Genomic DNA, 13,978 nt, shown 5'->3' with positions numbered 1-13,978 from the left:
GAAACCTCCTATGCACCCTCCTCACAAGTTACATTCCCAATTAGGTTTGTGTCATCAGTATAGGGAAGTATTACAACTAGTTCCCACATCCAAATCATTTTACAGATTGCAACCAACTATTGCCCTAGCACTTATCCTTGTGGTACTCCACTGGTAACTGCGTGCAATCCAGAGAATGATCTGTTTATTTCAATTCTTGGCTATATTATACCAACCCCATACTCTCTAACTTTGTTTACAAGCATCCTGTATGTGACCTCATCAGGAACCTTCTGAAAATCCAAATACACAACTTCCAACAGTTATCCTTTATCTATGCTAATGGTAACATCTTTATAAAACTCCAGCAGGCTTGTCCAACGAGATTTCCCTTTCATAAAACTCCACATTGGCTCTGCTCAATATTACCATTTTTTTTTCTAGGGGGCCAATTATAACATTCTTTATAACAGTTTCCAACATTTCCCTACTCCTAGCATCAAACTACCAAGTCTGTAGTTCTCCATTCTCCATGTTATCCCTTAAATACTGAGTTTATGTTTGCGACTTTCCAGTCAGCAGAAACTATGGAATTTTGAAAGATAAACACAACTCGTCTCCTACTTTTATAAATACTTTGAACCCAATGTCCAGGCGTTCCACTTTCCCCATTATCTTTAGAAGGCACCTTTTGAACTTAATAATACCACTGATTGTCACATGTCCTTTATGACTTAATTAATGCCAGTCAGAAGTAAACAAGATCAGAATGTCAATTAATGATTGGTGAGAAGGTAGCCGTACAATACCATGTGAGGATTTGACAGAAAGAAAAATTGCACATGGTGACACTTGGAGAATGGAGAGGTTAAAGATGCTTTCCATGAAGTGTTGTAATAGGGTTAAATTTTATCAAGAAAATCAGCAAAGTGTCAATTTCAGGAAGTTTTACTGAGGGCATATCTCCGCGGCCTCTAGTGAGGTCTTTCTCAATTTTACACTATTCATCTCATTATGTACGCAGTAACCCAATATGGTGCCTCTCTTGCACTTTCCTACATTCATCAACAGTACAAATATTCATCACCACTGGGATCTTCTGAGATTTCCACCACTGCTAGTATATGTTAAGTCCCAGCTTTGCACCAGGTCAGTCACTGCCAGCCAGGATTTGCAGTTGGAAATATTACCTTGGATAGCTGAGAGAGGCAGGCTCTCACCTGATGCACTGACAGCAGAGGTCCTGTTGGATAGGTTAGTGCAGGTGGCTTTTCGCTTTCCTCAAGGCAACCAGAGGACATTGTGACAACAGACCCTATCAGCATGGTAAGAGTTGCCACTCCAGTCAGTGTGATATCCACAATCTGAAGGAATGCCCAGCAATGTAGGAAAAAGGTCACACTGTGCTCTGCAAGGCCAATGCACCACCTTCTCTTGGCTAGCTCACACTCTGTCACCTTCTACCAAGGCTCAAGTTCTACAAACTCACTGCTGAGTGCTGCATCTTCCCTTACTCATTTTCAACCATAAAATCCTCCAAATTACTAAGCTCTGTTGCCACACACTCACTTGGGAAACATTATGTTTCCTCCACCTGCAGTTGTATTGAAATTTGTGCCAGCTTCTTTTATCTCATTCAATTCTCCCTTAGGAAACTATCCACAATAGGAGTGAGTGGTGGAGGGTCTGAAATTCACCTCTTCACACAAACAGAAATTCCATGTTCTTGTGGAAGAGGACGATGGCCACTCAGGTCATGATGCAGAGACCTCCATGTCCTGCCACCCAAGTAAGATTGATTGGGAAGTGCAACACTGCTTTCCTATTACCATGACTGTGAATGTATCCTCAACATGCATAAACTTTTATCTCTATTTCTAAACTGATCTTTCCTCAACTCCTGTTGGCATCACTGGCACTGCACAGTTGCTGCCATAAAGAAATCAGCCCCTCAAGACATCTCCTTTTCCAACTGGGGAAGAAGTCACAAATGTCTCAGGTTAAATTCATTTGCTGCACCCTCTACCAGCTCAGATACTTACACCTTGGAGGGAACTTAGTTGGAGTACAGTCAGGAGCACATTCTGGTGAGTGCACCACAGCACAACTCTGTGGGTGAAGAGGAAGGAACACCTCAGGTTGCTGTCATTGAACTGCTGGAGTCCAGGCACCTGCTCAGCCCGTGGTAGGACATGGCCCACGTTGATAGCAATTAATAACTTCATTCACGTACACAAACAGATCAGCAGCAGTAGGCAGACAGATGATGGTACTCCAGAAACAGACACATAGTTTTATTGAACTTAACCAATCAGGCCCCGCTGCTTCTACCAAGAAGAACAACACATAGACCCCCCCACCTCCAAGTGGTTTCCTCTCAGCATATGCCAAAGGTGCTTGGGCCTTCATTCTGCCTGCCATCTGCAACTCTGCAGGAATTCAACTCAAGGAGAATGAGCCTGCATCTGGGCAGGACACACTCAGGATGTCTAGTCCCTCAACCACAAACACCCTTGGAACTACCCACCCAAAGCTCCAAGGCCAACAGATTCACCTACGTTTGGTAGGTTCCCTCCAGCCTAACTGTGGATTCCGGGACTGCATCTACATGTAGTGGGAGTCATTAAAGCACCTTTAGCTATAGAAGCATTATGCCAGTATACATGACAGATCATCATTATCTGATTCATAATTATATTCGTTTGATAGTTTTCTAATCTGAATTCTATTGCTGACTGAAACTATGTAGTAGCTATTTGGCCATATTTTTAAATTAATGGACACTAACCCAATATTGTGGATCAATACATGTTTTGATTTCCTATACTTACAGTGGTATCTCTGTTGCTACTGTGCAATTCCTATTTGTGAATAATTCACAGGACCATTTCAGCCTTTACAATGCTTGCCATTTAAAAAAAGAACTCAGAAGTGCACAGTGAGCAACTCTGCAATTTCCGATGCACGGTAATGTCATAACAGTAATAATAATTGATTCTGTTGAATATATCCATAACCTTCCCATTAAACAATATATAACTGTCATATGCAGCTGCAAATCAAACAGTTTGAAATGGCAACAGTACTCTATATGATTCAGACAGCATAGCTGAAAAACTGACTAGTCATTGTGCTCTCCAAAGACCCACTCCCCCCCCAAACTGCCATTCAATTCAGGAACAAAGGGTCCTTTAGTATTAACTTTTACAGTTGCAGCTATTGGCAGAAGCGAAACCACATCAGCAGCACTGGTTCATGAAATGTGCAGTTGATCCATGCTTGCGCACCTATTAAATGTACCTACATTTAGACAAATGGCTCCCCAGTGCACACATTCAAAAGGTATTTGGGTCATCATCTGGCACAATAAATCAGTATATGCCTCCAAAAAAGAATTTGGACATATGTGTGACAATTCTGCTGGAGCCCTTATACATAGGATGACAGAGGTCATATGACTTATGGCAAGCTATGGTGCATGAAGGCACTTATCAAAACAATAACCTGCAAACACTATCACTACAGTTGTAAGTCATGTAAGACATGACTACAACAAAAGTCATCAAGCATGGAAAACTTTTCATTCTACTTTGTCTCACTTGTATCTGTCCCTAAATAGACATTGCTTCAGAGATATGCATGCAATCAGGCCTCTCATGGTACGTGTGAAATCACTTCTGCTCTAAATTCTTTACATACACAGAGGTCACAGTATCAGAGCAAACTATATTGCACTTCTCAAACAGTGACCAAGTCAGCTTTATACAGGCTAGGAAAGGATAAAGGACAGTTATTCTTACTGACAACCTAGAGTAACAGAACAATCTTCAAGAAGGGGTAAAAAGCCATCTGGGTCTTACACTTTTTCTTTAGGATAATAGTTCTCCCAGCCAAGTGTTCAGTTTGAATACACTTAGATATTTTTCCCTCACATTTATGTCAGGCAACTTATTCCACAGAAATGGCATGTTTTTAAAATTGTTCTGTACATCTCATTTTAAAATAACTTATTGATATAGTCCCGCGAGCTTGAAAAAATCCAAGTATTTGAAATCAAGATTAACAACTAATACATTTTAGTCATAAAGGGCTCAATGCTGTACTACAAATAATACTCTGGCATTCCAGTTGAAATAGTTAGCAATCAGCACATTGGAGGTATAAAATACTTATAAGGCAGGAAACAACAACGTCCAAAATGTATTACATTGTAAGGTCTTTTAAGAGCTTTCTTATACATGTGTAGCTTGAGTATATTTATATCTTGAATCACAAATCATCCTCTTTTGATATTCTTTTCGACAGCACTTCTGAAGCATGTTTTTGTAGTGAAAAGAATTGAATGATTTAAATCAAGCTGCACTCTAGAACATAGAACATTACAGTGCAGCACAGACCCTTCGGTACTCATGTTGCGCCGACCTGTGGAACCAATCTGAAGCCCACACTATTTCATTCTCGTCCATATCCCTATCCAATGACCATTTAAATGCTCTGAAATATAGTTATAAAGTTTGTTGCTACAGCATCACCCCTAACTGATACATTCTACGATTCTGAAAATACACTTAAAACATTTATTGTTTATTGTTTAGAAAAAAAAGGCATTAAAGTCTTTACTATAACTCGGAAGACTAGCTGGTCCAAGGATAATTTAATTATTATTTATACAAGAGTCTGAATTCAATTTCCTGAGAATGTTTACAAAACCACACATTTGTGAAGCCAATTAAAACACCAGAATATCATTACATTAACCAAATGTTCTGTCTGGAAAGAACAGCTTCCAGCCAGTTTCTGGATCATAAAGTTGCATAATTGGATAATTTAGTACCAACTGGCACTCTCACTGCTGAAATGTTCCTTCTCCACTATGAGATCACAGCAACATAAATCAACCATGTGTGACCCTGGATTCAGGTAGCCATGACGGGTATGATTTATCATACCTAGCACCTTGCATACAACAGGTTGAAATTGGTTTGGTGAGATAAAGAGATCAATTGTTTTTTGTCATTTCAAATAGATTAAATATTTTGATAGAAGATGGTAAGCACAAATGAAAATGTTGTTAATTTGACAAGCACAAGGAAGCTATGGGGTATATACAATAACACTTCAGTATACCTTACTTGATGTTTCAAATTAGAATGGACCTTCAGCCTGTGCATGAGGATAATTCTTTCCCAGCGATAAAGCAAAACAACGTCTCTCTGTGGCTCAGTTAGTTGCGAATTCCTGAACTAACATCAGGTAAACACTTCTGTCTACTAATGGAAAATCCCTCACTCGGGGGCTGCACGATGGCACAGTGGTTAGCATTGCTGCCTCACAGTGCCAGAGACCCGGGTTCAATTCCCACCTTAGGCAACTGTCTGTGTGGAGTTTGCACATTCTCCCTGTGTCGGCGTGGGTTTCCTCCGGGTACTCCGGTTTCCTCCCACAGTCCAAAAAATGTGCAGGTTAGGTGAATTGGCAGTGCTAAATTGCCTGTAGTGTTAGGTGAAGGGGTAAATGTAGAGGAATGGGTCTGGGTGGGTTGCTCTTCAGAGGGTCGGTGTGGACTTGTTGGGCCGAAGGGCCGGTTTCCACGCTGTAAGTAATCTAATCTAGAAATGCTCTCAACCATTGCCAAAACCAACTTTAATTCATACAGATTTGTTGGAGTCTTTTCTGAAAATAGAAAGCACACAGATACAGTATCTACATTGAGTGAGAAGAGATGACTGCCAAAGGAATCCTCGAATGATGAGATTTTTTAAACCAAGAATTAGAGGGGAGGAAGGCAAGTTGGAGGAGGCTTGACATCAGGTGGGGTCAAGCAACAAAAAATGAACACACTGCTAAGAAGTTTAAGTATGAGATTAGTAAAAATAAACAATATTACAAAATGATATGGAGACTTTGCTCTTCACGCCTAAGAGAACAATAATTTTCCAAAAATAATGAAATATCCAGGGAATGTAGGTTACTCACCAGTGTTTTCTCCTTTCCATCACTATAGATATTTGGTAAATCACCTGACAAAATAAGGGGAGCTTTGTTGTTAGAAAGACTGGTTGCCCATCTCAAGGAAGGCACTCAAATGAGAGGTGGAGCAAATTTGGAGAAGCAGAGCTTACCTTTCATCTCCATCAACCGTTCATTAAAATCTGGGACAAAGAAAATATTCCTGCTGACCTCAGGGATGCCGCATCAACACCTTTTTCAAGAAAAGAGAAGTGGAATCTGGGAACTACTGATGAATCTGCTCCTCTACATTGCCATGAAGATCATTGCCCAAGCACAACTGGGCGCTCTCTTTCAGACTCGGAGGAAATCTTTCCTGAAAGCCAGTGTGCCTTCCAACCAAATTGTGATCTGCAGACATGATTTTCACAGCTCAGCAACTCCAAGACAAATGCCAGGAGAAACACAAAACAGGGCCTTAAATTACCTGACCAAGTATTTTGACTCCGTCAGGAAGTGCGATGAAAGATGCTGTCAACAGCCAGCTATCTAGTGAAATTCATCAACATCCTCTGTTTTCACCACAAAAAGATGTCAGTGACAGTCCTGACACAACAAAATCCTTTGAGGTCAAACAGGAGTGTGTCATCACCCTTTTCATCACCTTCATTGCTACAATGGTCAAGAACAAGCTTCCCAGTGATGTAGATGTTGCAAGCAGGAGGAACAGAAAATGTATCAATGTCAAATCAGTTGAAATCCAATAAAACAACACTGACCTCACTTGTGGAACTTCAGTTCATGATGACAAAGCTATCTCTGCTCTCTCAGAAGAGAATTGTCAAGCCACATGTAGTGCCTTCACAGACACACTGAAGAATTGGTCTCATTCTCAACCTCAAAAAGGCATAAATCCTTTACCAAACCATGCCAGGTCAAGTTTTGGTCCATCCTTCCATGAAGGTCAACGGAGAAATCCTTCCAAACGTGGAACATCTCCCCTACCCGGAAGCTCCCTTTCACCTAAGGCTGATATCGATGCAGAGCTTCAACATTGCATCTCATCTGTAAGTACCACACTCGGGATGCCTAAGGATAAGGGTCTTCAATGATTGTGATGTCCACGCTGATACCAAGATCCTTGTGCATTAGGCAGTCACCCTTCAAACTTTGTTATAACACTCCAAAACCTGGACTACATATAGACGCTACCTCCAGGCCCCCTGACAAGTGCCATCAGCGTTGTTTGAGATGGATTCTCCGCACCAGCTTGAAGTATCAGCATCCTTGAAACAGCTAACAACATTAGTATTGAGACCATGATCATCTGATCCCAACTCTGCTGAGCCAGCCACATGCATATGACGTTTGAATTATGACTACCAAAGCAAATCTTCTTTGCCGAGCTCAAGGAATAATGTGGAGGTGCCGGTGTTGGACTGGGTTGGACACCAGGTTACAGTCCAACGGTTTATTTGAAAACACTAGCTTTCAAAGCAGTGCTCCTTCATCAGGTGCTTGTTAGCAAGTAATTGTCAATGGCAGGTTAGACAAATAGGACTTTGAAAATTCGAACAAGGCTCAGCCCAAAGCAACGGAAGGAAAAGAATGAAGGAATTGGTAATGAGGGTGCAGAATTTACAGCAAATGGTAACAGCAATAACTTTAGTTACCTGCTGGTTTAACTGAACAAAGTTGCAACTCACTGAAGACTAGAAATCAGTTAAAACAATTCAATAACTTACAGGCATTGGATGATTTGGGAAAGGTAAGAGAGGAACTGCGGGGTGTCATTAGTAACCATGAGGCAGCTGTACCTTGAATGCAGATATCACCAAGAACAATATCACAAAATATATGGACTCCTGGCTTTTTACAATTAACAATTACTTTCCAAAACTAATGAAAAATCCAGGCAACGTAGGTTACTCACCAGTGTTTTCTCCCTCCCTTCTCCAAGCTTTCGTCTCTTATGAATGTGTTTACCTCTATCAATATCCACATCACCATAGATATTTGATAAATCATCCAACAAAATAAGGGGAATTTGGTTGCTAGAAGGACTGGATGCTAAAAAGAAATGATTGTAGCTATAAAATCAAAATCCATAAAATAGCATCATTATCACAAGAACATATCTACTTCCAGTAGGTGCTCTGCAAAGTTACCAATGTTTCTTCAACAGCACCTGTCAAACCAGAAACCTCCCAAATCACTTAAAAGGAAAAGGGCAGAATGCAAATGGGACCCCCACAACCTGCAAGTTCCCTTCCAAGTCACATCACATCCTAACTCAAAGATATTGCAATTTCTTCTTTGCCATTAGATCCAAATCCTGAAACTCCTCAAACATTTACCTTTACAAAGCAGATGGCAGCAGTGATTGCAAGGAGTTTGGAGGCCATGTACGTACTATTCCGTCATGCTTTTACCTGATATACCCGATATGCCCTCCAGCCCCACAAGATTCAGGGTCAAAGAGCTTAAGACTTAGTTTTGTATATCCAGTTTCCTTAAAGAGTCAATTCTTCCACTGCAATCATTTAAGCTAATTTGCTTAAAGCTAAAGCTTGTCTAAAGCTTGAATTTGTTAAAACTCAAAAATCCTAAACTAAAAATGAGCTGTATTTCCTAAAATAACTTATGCAAGTTTATTTTCTTCATGTATGATCACAAGTGTTCATGATATTTTTCCATACTTCAAGAATTTTGTGTAGACAATGACTGGAATTCATTAACTGAAATTCAATATAAGAGTCACTTTTGCAATATGTCAAAGTGGCATCTGGTTGTACCTAATGAAAGATGCAAGTAGCTTCTGTTTCACGCAATGCAATTCTAAAGTAACTGCAAACTGCCAACAAACAAACATATTTAATATCTTTTATATACCAATACCACCATATTACTTCGTTATAACATATTGAAACTCCAAGAGACATAAAAGAGCTCCAATTCTGGATAACATTTTCATAGGAATCCTTTAACTAACCTTGAAAAAGAGATGGTTGGATACTACTGACATATTGGAATGCATTCTTGAAGAAAATCAGCAGTGTAGAATAAACAACTTGATGCTTATACTTCCTGTGACCTTCATCATCAAAGTTGTTTATATACCTGCATAAATCTTTCATCCGATGCAGAATTTCACCACAGTTCCTGAACGATTAATTTGAAAGAAAATTTAGAACCCAAGAATTAGTGGAAGAAAATACTTGCACAAAAAGAAAACATTCAATAGTACAACGAACTTCTGGTTGCAATACTTGATGTACAATCAGTTTAAGAAATGTTTGTGTTCTATGTTCATGCTTTGAATAGTTAGCACAGAAAGAATGAAACAGCATGATAAGAGTACAATGCAAGTGCTGAGTCACTCATTCACTTGTTCATGTGTTCATAGAGTGATAGAGTCATACAGCAAGGAAACAGACCCCTCAATCCAACCAGTCCAAGCTAAACATATCCCAAACTAAATTAGCTCCTGGCCCATATGCCTCCAAACCTTTCCTATTCAAGGACCTATCCAAATGTCTTTCAAACACTAATTGTACCTGCATCCACCACTTCCTCAGGAAGTTTATTCCACACGCGAACTACCCTGTGTAAAACTTTTGTCTATCGTGTCTTTTTTAAATTTCTCTCCTGTCACCTTAAAAATGTGCCCCTAGCAATTCATATTTGTAGATAGCAAAGCCAACTGAGGAGAAATCAGAGCTTCAACCCAACTAAAACCTTTCCTTAAATTGAGGAAACAAAGAAACTGGAAAGTATCAAAGTTTAATATATCATGGGAAAAACAGAAAACAAGGAGTAGTTAAAGCTGGGTTTCTTAAAACATCAAAAAGGAGATAAAGTATTCAACAGTTTTGAAAACATGCAGTGAGTCTTGATTTTGACATGACAATCATGCTTATTCCATTTACAATTTTCATTGTGCCACAATTGAAACTGCATTTTCACAAGGATAATGGGCTCTTTACATCCCCTCCTAGACTAAAATATCTGAAATGAATGTTATAAATAGCTCAGTGAAAAGCACTATTAAAAATCGACTTGACCGTTATTGCACGGTTTTGGTCTTCGTGTGACCTAGAAGCGAGATCTATATGATTCACACCCTTTCGTATTTTTCCAAGTGTGCGTGGCCTAGAGTAGCCATAAACCGTTTTCATGGAAAACTGTTTTCGTGCAAGGGACACATGTACTGAATTAAATTTGGTCAGCAGCCTGGCTAAAAAAAAGGTTAAAAATTTGACATTACTTAAAATACTCACCAACCCCACAAGTAAAATGCAAAATAAGTCCTCTGATTGTTACATTAAAATGTGCAGTTTAGAACATTTTTCTGCAATACTTATTCCAGAATGTAATAAGACACTATACTCAATTAAAATTCTCACCTGTTTGTTTTGTCCATCTGCCACTCACACCTCATTGCCACAACAGACATAATTTCAAACAATCTGTCCCATGGTTCCATTATTAATGATGATTTCTCAGTCAGACCTTCTATGATATATTTCTGAGTACTTCGTTTGGTAGGTGATTTCATATCAGCTGTGTCTTGGGAACCTAGCAAAGATAGAAGTGCTAACTATTTAACAAACAAAGTATAAACAGAGAAAATACAATTCTGTATATCCACTTTGGATAGACTTTTTAATTTCTTTAGCCTATTTCTGAAAAATCTCTCTATCCAAACAGCATACCAGCAGTTGATTCATATTACACAAATTATTTCTGCAAAATAATTCTGACAGACTAATTTACTGGGCAAAACATCAGAATTAAATTTTACATTCTAGATCATTCATAAACAGTCCTATTTGCAAATCTGATCAAAAACATGCCTCACTGTAAATTAATTGCACTAATGTATGATTATAGTATTCTTTTCTTCATGTCTCCAAATACCCTGGCAGTAATCAATAATTTTCCAGCATTACAGGAACCAATTAGTTACTCATAAAATGTGGCATCACTTGAAACATGACAATAGATTAAAGGAGGAGATCAAACTTCACAATTCAGTTCGATAGTAACTATCCTAGAAGGCACCAAGGTTTAAAATTATAAAGGACTTCTGAATCAAGGAGCACTTTCGATTAGCCATAGAATAAAGCAATTACTTCCCCAAAGTGACAGTAAAAGCTAACAAGAATAGCAAAATTTCCTGCCAAATTATTTTGATCTCCTAGAATAGTGTTTCTCAACGGGGGTGGAAGCACCCCCTGAGGGGCGATGCCTTCCTTTGGTGGGCATTGAAGTCAAAGGGGGCGGCAAGGGGGCACTGAACGATTTTGTAGAGAGCTAACCAATCACTTGAAAGACTGCCGTGTCCTTGAAGGACATTGCTGTGTGCAGATGGATAGTCGCATAACATGAATGATGACATTTATTTTTTGTTGTATATAAAGTATATTTCACAAAAGTTTTCAGTTTTCAGCACTGCAGTGTATTGCAGCATATGTGCAAAAGCTGATTTTGGTGCTTTGGGGGCGTTGCATGATTTCAAGTGAAGAAGGGAGCATTGAATACAGAAAGGTTGAGAAATACTGTTCTAGAATAAGCAGAGAGGAAATATAGAGGCATACTTTCAAGTCCCACAGACTTCTCTCACAATAATCCAGCACATACCTAAATATGGGTAGGCTACTTTGATGAGGAGAAATTAAAGCAACGTCATATGTTAAATAAACATCATTAATACCTTAGAATTGTAATATTAGAAGAATGATTGTATAAAACAGAAATCAAGTGTTTCTGTGTCCATGAGAAGATATACTAACTTGATGTGCGTTATGTGACATGCCAGGTCAATGGATCAACTATTAAAGACAGTTCAATGGATAATCTAATATCAACTTCTCTCAGCCATTAATCTCTCTGACCAATGCAAGTGTTGTAGTCCACCAAAAATATTCTGAAGAAAGTCCACTGAACTCGAAACATTAACTCTGTTTTCTCTTTACAGATGCTGTCAGGTCTGCTGAGTTTCTTCAGCAATTTATATTTCTGTGTGTTTTAAAAACATTCAAACTCTGACTACAGAAACTTCACCAAGGTTAGTCATGAAGCAGACAGAAATCCTTCCCTTTCTTCCAGTGGACTTCAGACCAGAGTGGCAAGTCTCACCAGTAGTCAATCTTGGCTACTCCTGCAATACTATCTAGCAATCAGCTATGGAAAAAGGCAGTGGCCTCAATAGTTTTTCTATTATGAGGAGAAAGATTTTGATTAAGGAGATTTAAGTGAAGGAAAGCAAAATTGAAGTCTAACTTCCCAAAACCAAAACTGTATCAGAAGTGCTTTAAAATTCTATTCATATAAATTAATGCAATTCATCATTTAAAGGCTATACCATTTATCAAAAAATTACTTTTGAACAGCAATTCTTTCTCTTACAACTGGCCCGTGGTTACAATGCAATACCTTGATGCTGGCTTTCCAATGAAGGAGATCTGGTGACGTAACCAATATAAAACTCTGCTGCCTTATGGAGATACTGATATAACAGATTGGCCGGTAATCTCACATCAGGGTTATTGATAATTAGAGGAAGGACATCACATACTGTAGATACAAAAGGTACATTGTGTTAGAGAAACAACTGCATTACAAGAAAAAATTTCATGTGTGATACGACATTGCAGACAAACAACTTAATCATATACTGACCCACATTCAAACTAAAGTCCAGCTTTAGCAAAGGAAAAAAAATCCATGCCTTTTCATGTTAAAAGGAGAAAAAAAAACAAGAGTGCTTTTTGACTTCACAGTCCAATGAGGATCCAAATGTTTGGATTATTACACACTATTATGACATCCCATGAACTGGAAACTGATGAAAGGAAACTCACTAGACTTTCAAATGGTTTGGACAACAGCACCTAGCAACTCACCAACCAATCATGCCTCATGCGACACAGGGGAAACCGTCAGCAACTTGCACATTGGTCAAGCTCAGCTGTGATGCTTATCAAACTCCATTCCCGCACACTGTATTACAGGTGGCAATGGCAAAAAGGACCCTGACTTGTTATTCCCCTCCTGTGCGCAGGAACACTAGAGTTGATTCCAAAACTGCTCTGGTTGTTATTGGCTTAGTTTAAGCCAGGGATACAGATTGAGATTTTCTTCACCTACACAACTCACTACCATACATGGTGTACATACCAAGAAGCCATCAGCAAGATCCAAATCAAAAGCAACCCAAGCATTGTTTTGATTCATATATTCTTTTTTTTTTACTTTCTTACCAAATAACTTTCTAAAACAATTGACTGGTGAGTCTTGATCATCAAGGTTTTCTGCTTCCAATAGAGTTTCACCAAGGCTAACCTAAATTAAGAAACAAAGCAAAAAAAACATTTATCACTAGCAACTTGTTCATACCCAAAAAACCTCTTTCAAATTTTCAAACCACCTCTCTATTGTTAAAAAAGTTTTAAAAACGCAATGCTTGCTAAAATGTGTCACATCAGGATAGGTCACACAGTCAGCTGCACAATTATCAATACAGAAGAGGAATGCCATTTTCCCATCTAGCTCATCTTTTTATAAAAGCCCATGACCCATTCCCAATCACAATCTCTAACCACCTTACAGTCATAGAACTGTACAGCACAGAAAGCGGCCCTTTGGTCCAACTTGTCCATGCTGACCAGATATCAGAAATTAACCTAGTCCCATCTGGCAGCACTTGGCCCATATCCCCTCGAAACCCTTCCGACTCATATCCATCCAGATGCCTTTTAAACATTGTAATTGTATCAGCCACTTCCTCTAGCAGCTCATTCCATACGTGCACCACCCATTGTTTGAAAATAAGACCATAAGACATAGGAGTGGAAGTAAGGCCATTCGGCCCATCGAGTCCACTCCGCCATTCAATCATGGCTGATGGGCATTTCAACTCCACTTACCCGCATTCTCCCCGTAGCCCTTAATTCCTCGAGACATCAAGAATCTATCAATCTCTGCCTTGATGACATTTAGCATCCCAGTCTCCACTGCACTCTGCGGCAATGAATTCCACAGGCCC

General features: G+C 39.2%; 1 protein-coding gene across 4 annotated transcripts in view; it reads right to left on the bottom strand.

The window, feature by feature from the left end:
- ints10 (integrator complex subunit 10) overlaps nucleotides 1-13,978 on the bottom strand; it is a 61,964-nt gene that overhangs the window by 29,816 nt on the left and 18,170 nt on the right. For all 4 annotated transcript variants that reach the window (XR_009647069.1, XM_060851404.1, XM_060851405.1 and 1 more), the window contains 5 exons: nucleotides 13,194-13,275; nucleotides 12,367-12,507; nucleotides 10,335-10,506; nucleotides 8,921-9,090; nucleotides 7,862-7,998 (listed from right to left, as the gene is read on the bottom strand). Coding sequence is in view for 3 of the 4 variants with exons in the window: in XM_060851404.1 (XP_060707387.1) it covers nucleotides 7,862-7,998; nucleotides 8,921-9,090; nucleotides 10,335-10,506; nucleotides 12,367-12,507; nucleotides 13,194-13,275 (702 nt within the window). In the remaining variant the exon portion in view is untranslated. The remainder of the gene's footprint in view (nucleotides 1-7,861; nucleotides 7,999-8,920; nucleotides 9,091-10,334; nucleotides 10,507-12,366; nucleotides 12,508-13,193; nucleotides 13,276-13,978) is intronic.

Source organism: Hemiscyllium ocellatum, chromosome 36 (assembly GCF_020745735.1).
Source record: "Hemiscyllium ocellatum isolate sHemOce1 chromosome 36, sHemOce1.pat.X.cur, whole genome shotgun sequence".
NCBI lineage: Eukaryota > Metazoa > Chordata > Chondrichthyes > Orectolobiformes > Hemiscylliidae > Hemiscyllium > Hemiscyllium ocellatum.
The sequence above is the reverse complement of the archived record's forward strand: the minus strand, read 5'-3'. Positions and strand labels throughout refer to the sequence as shown.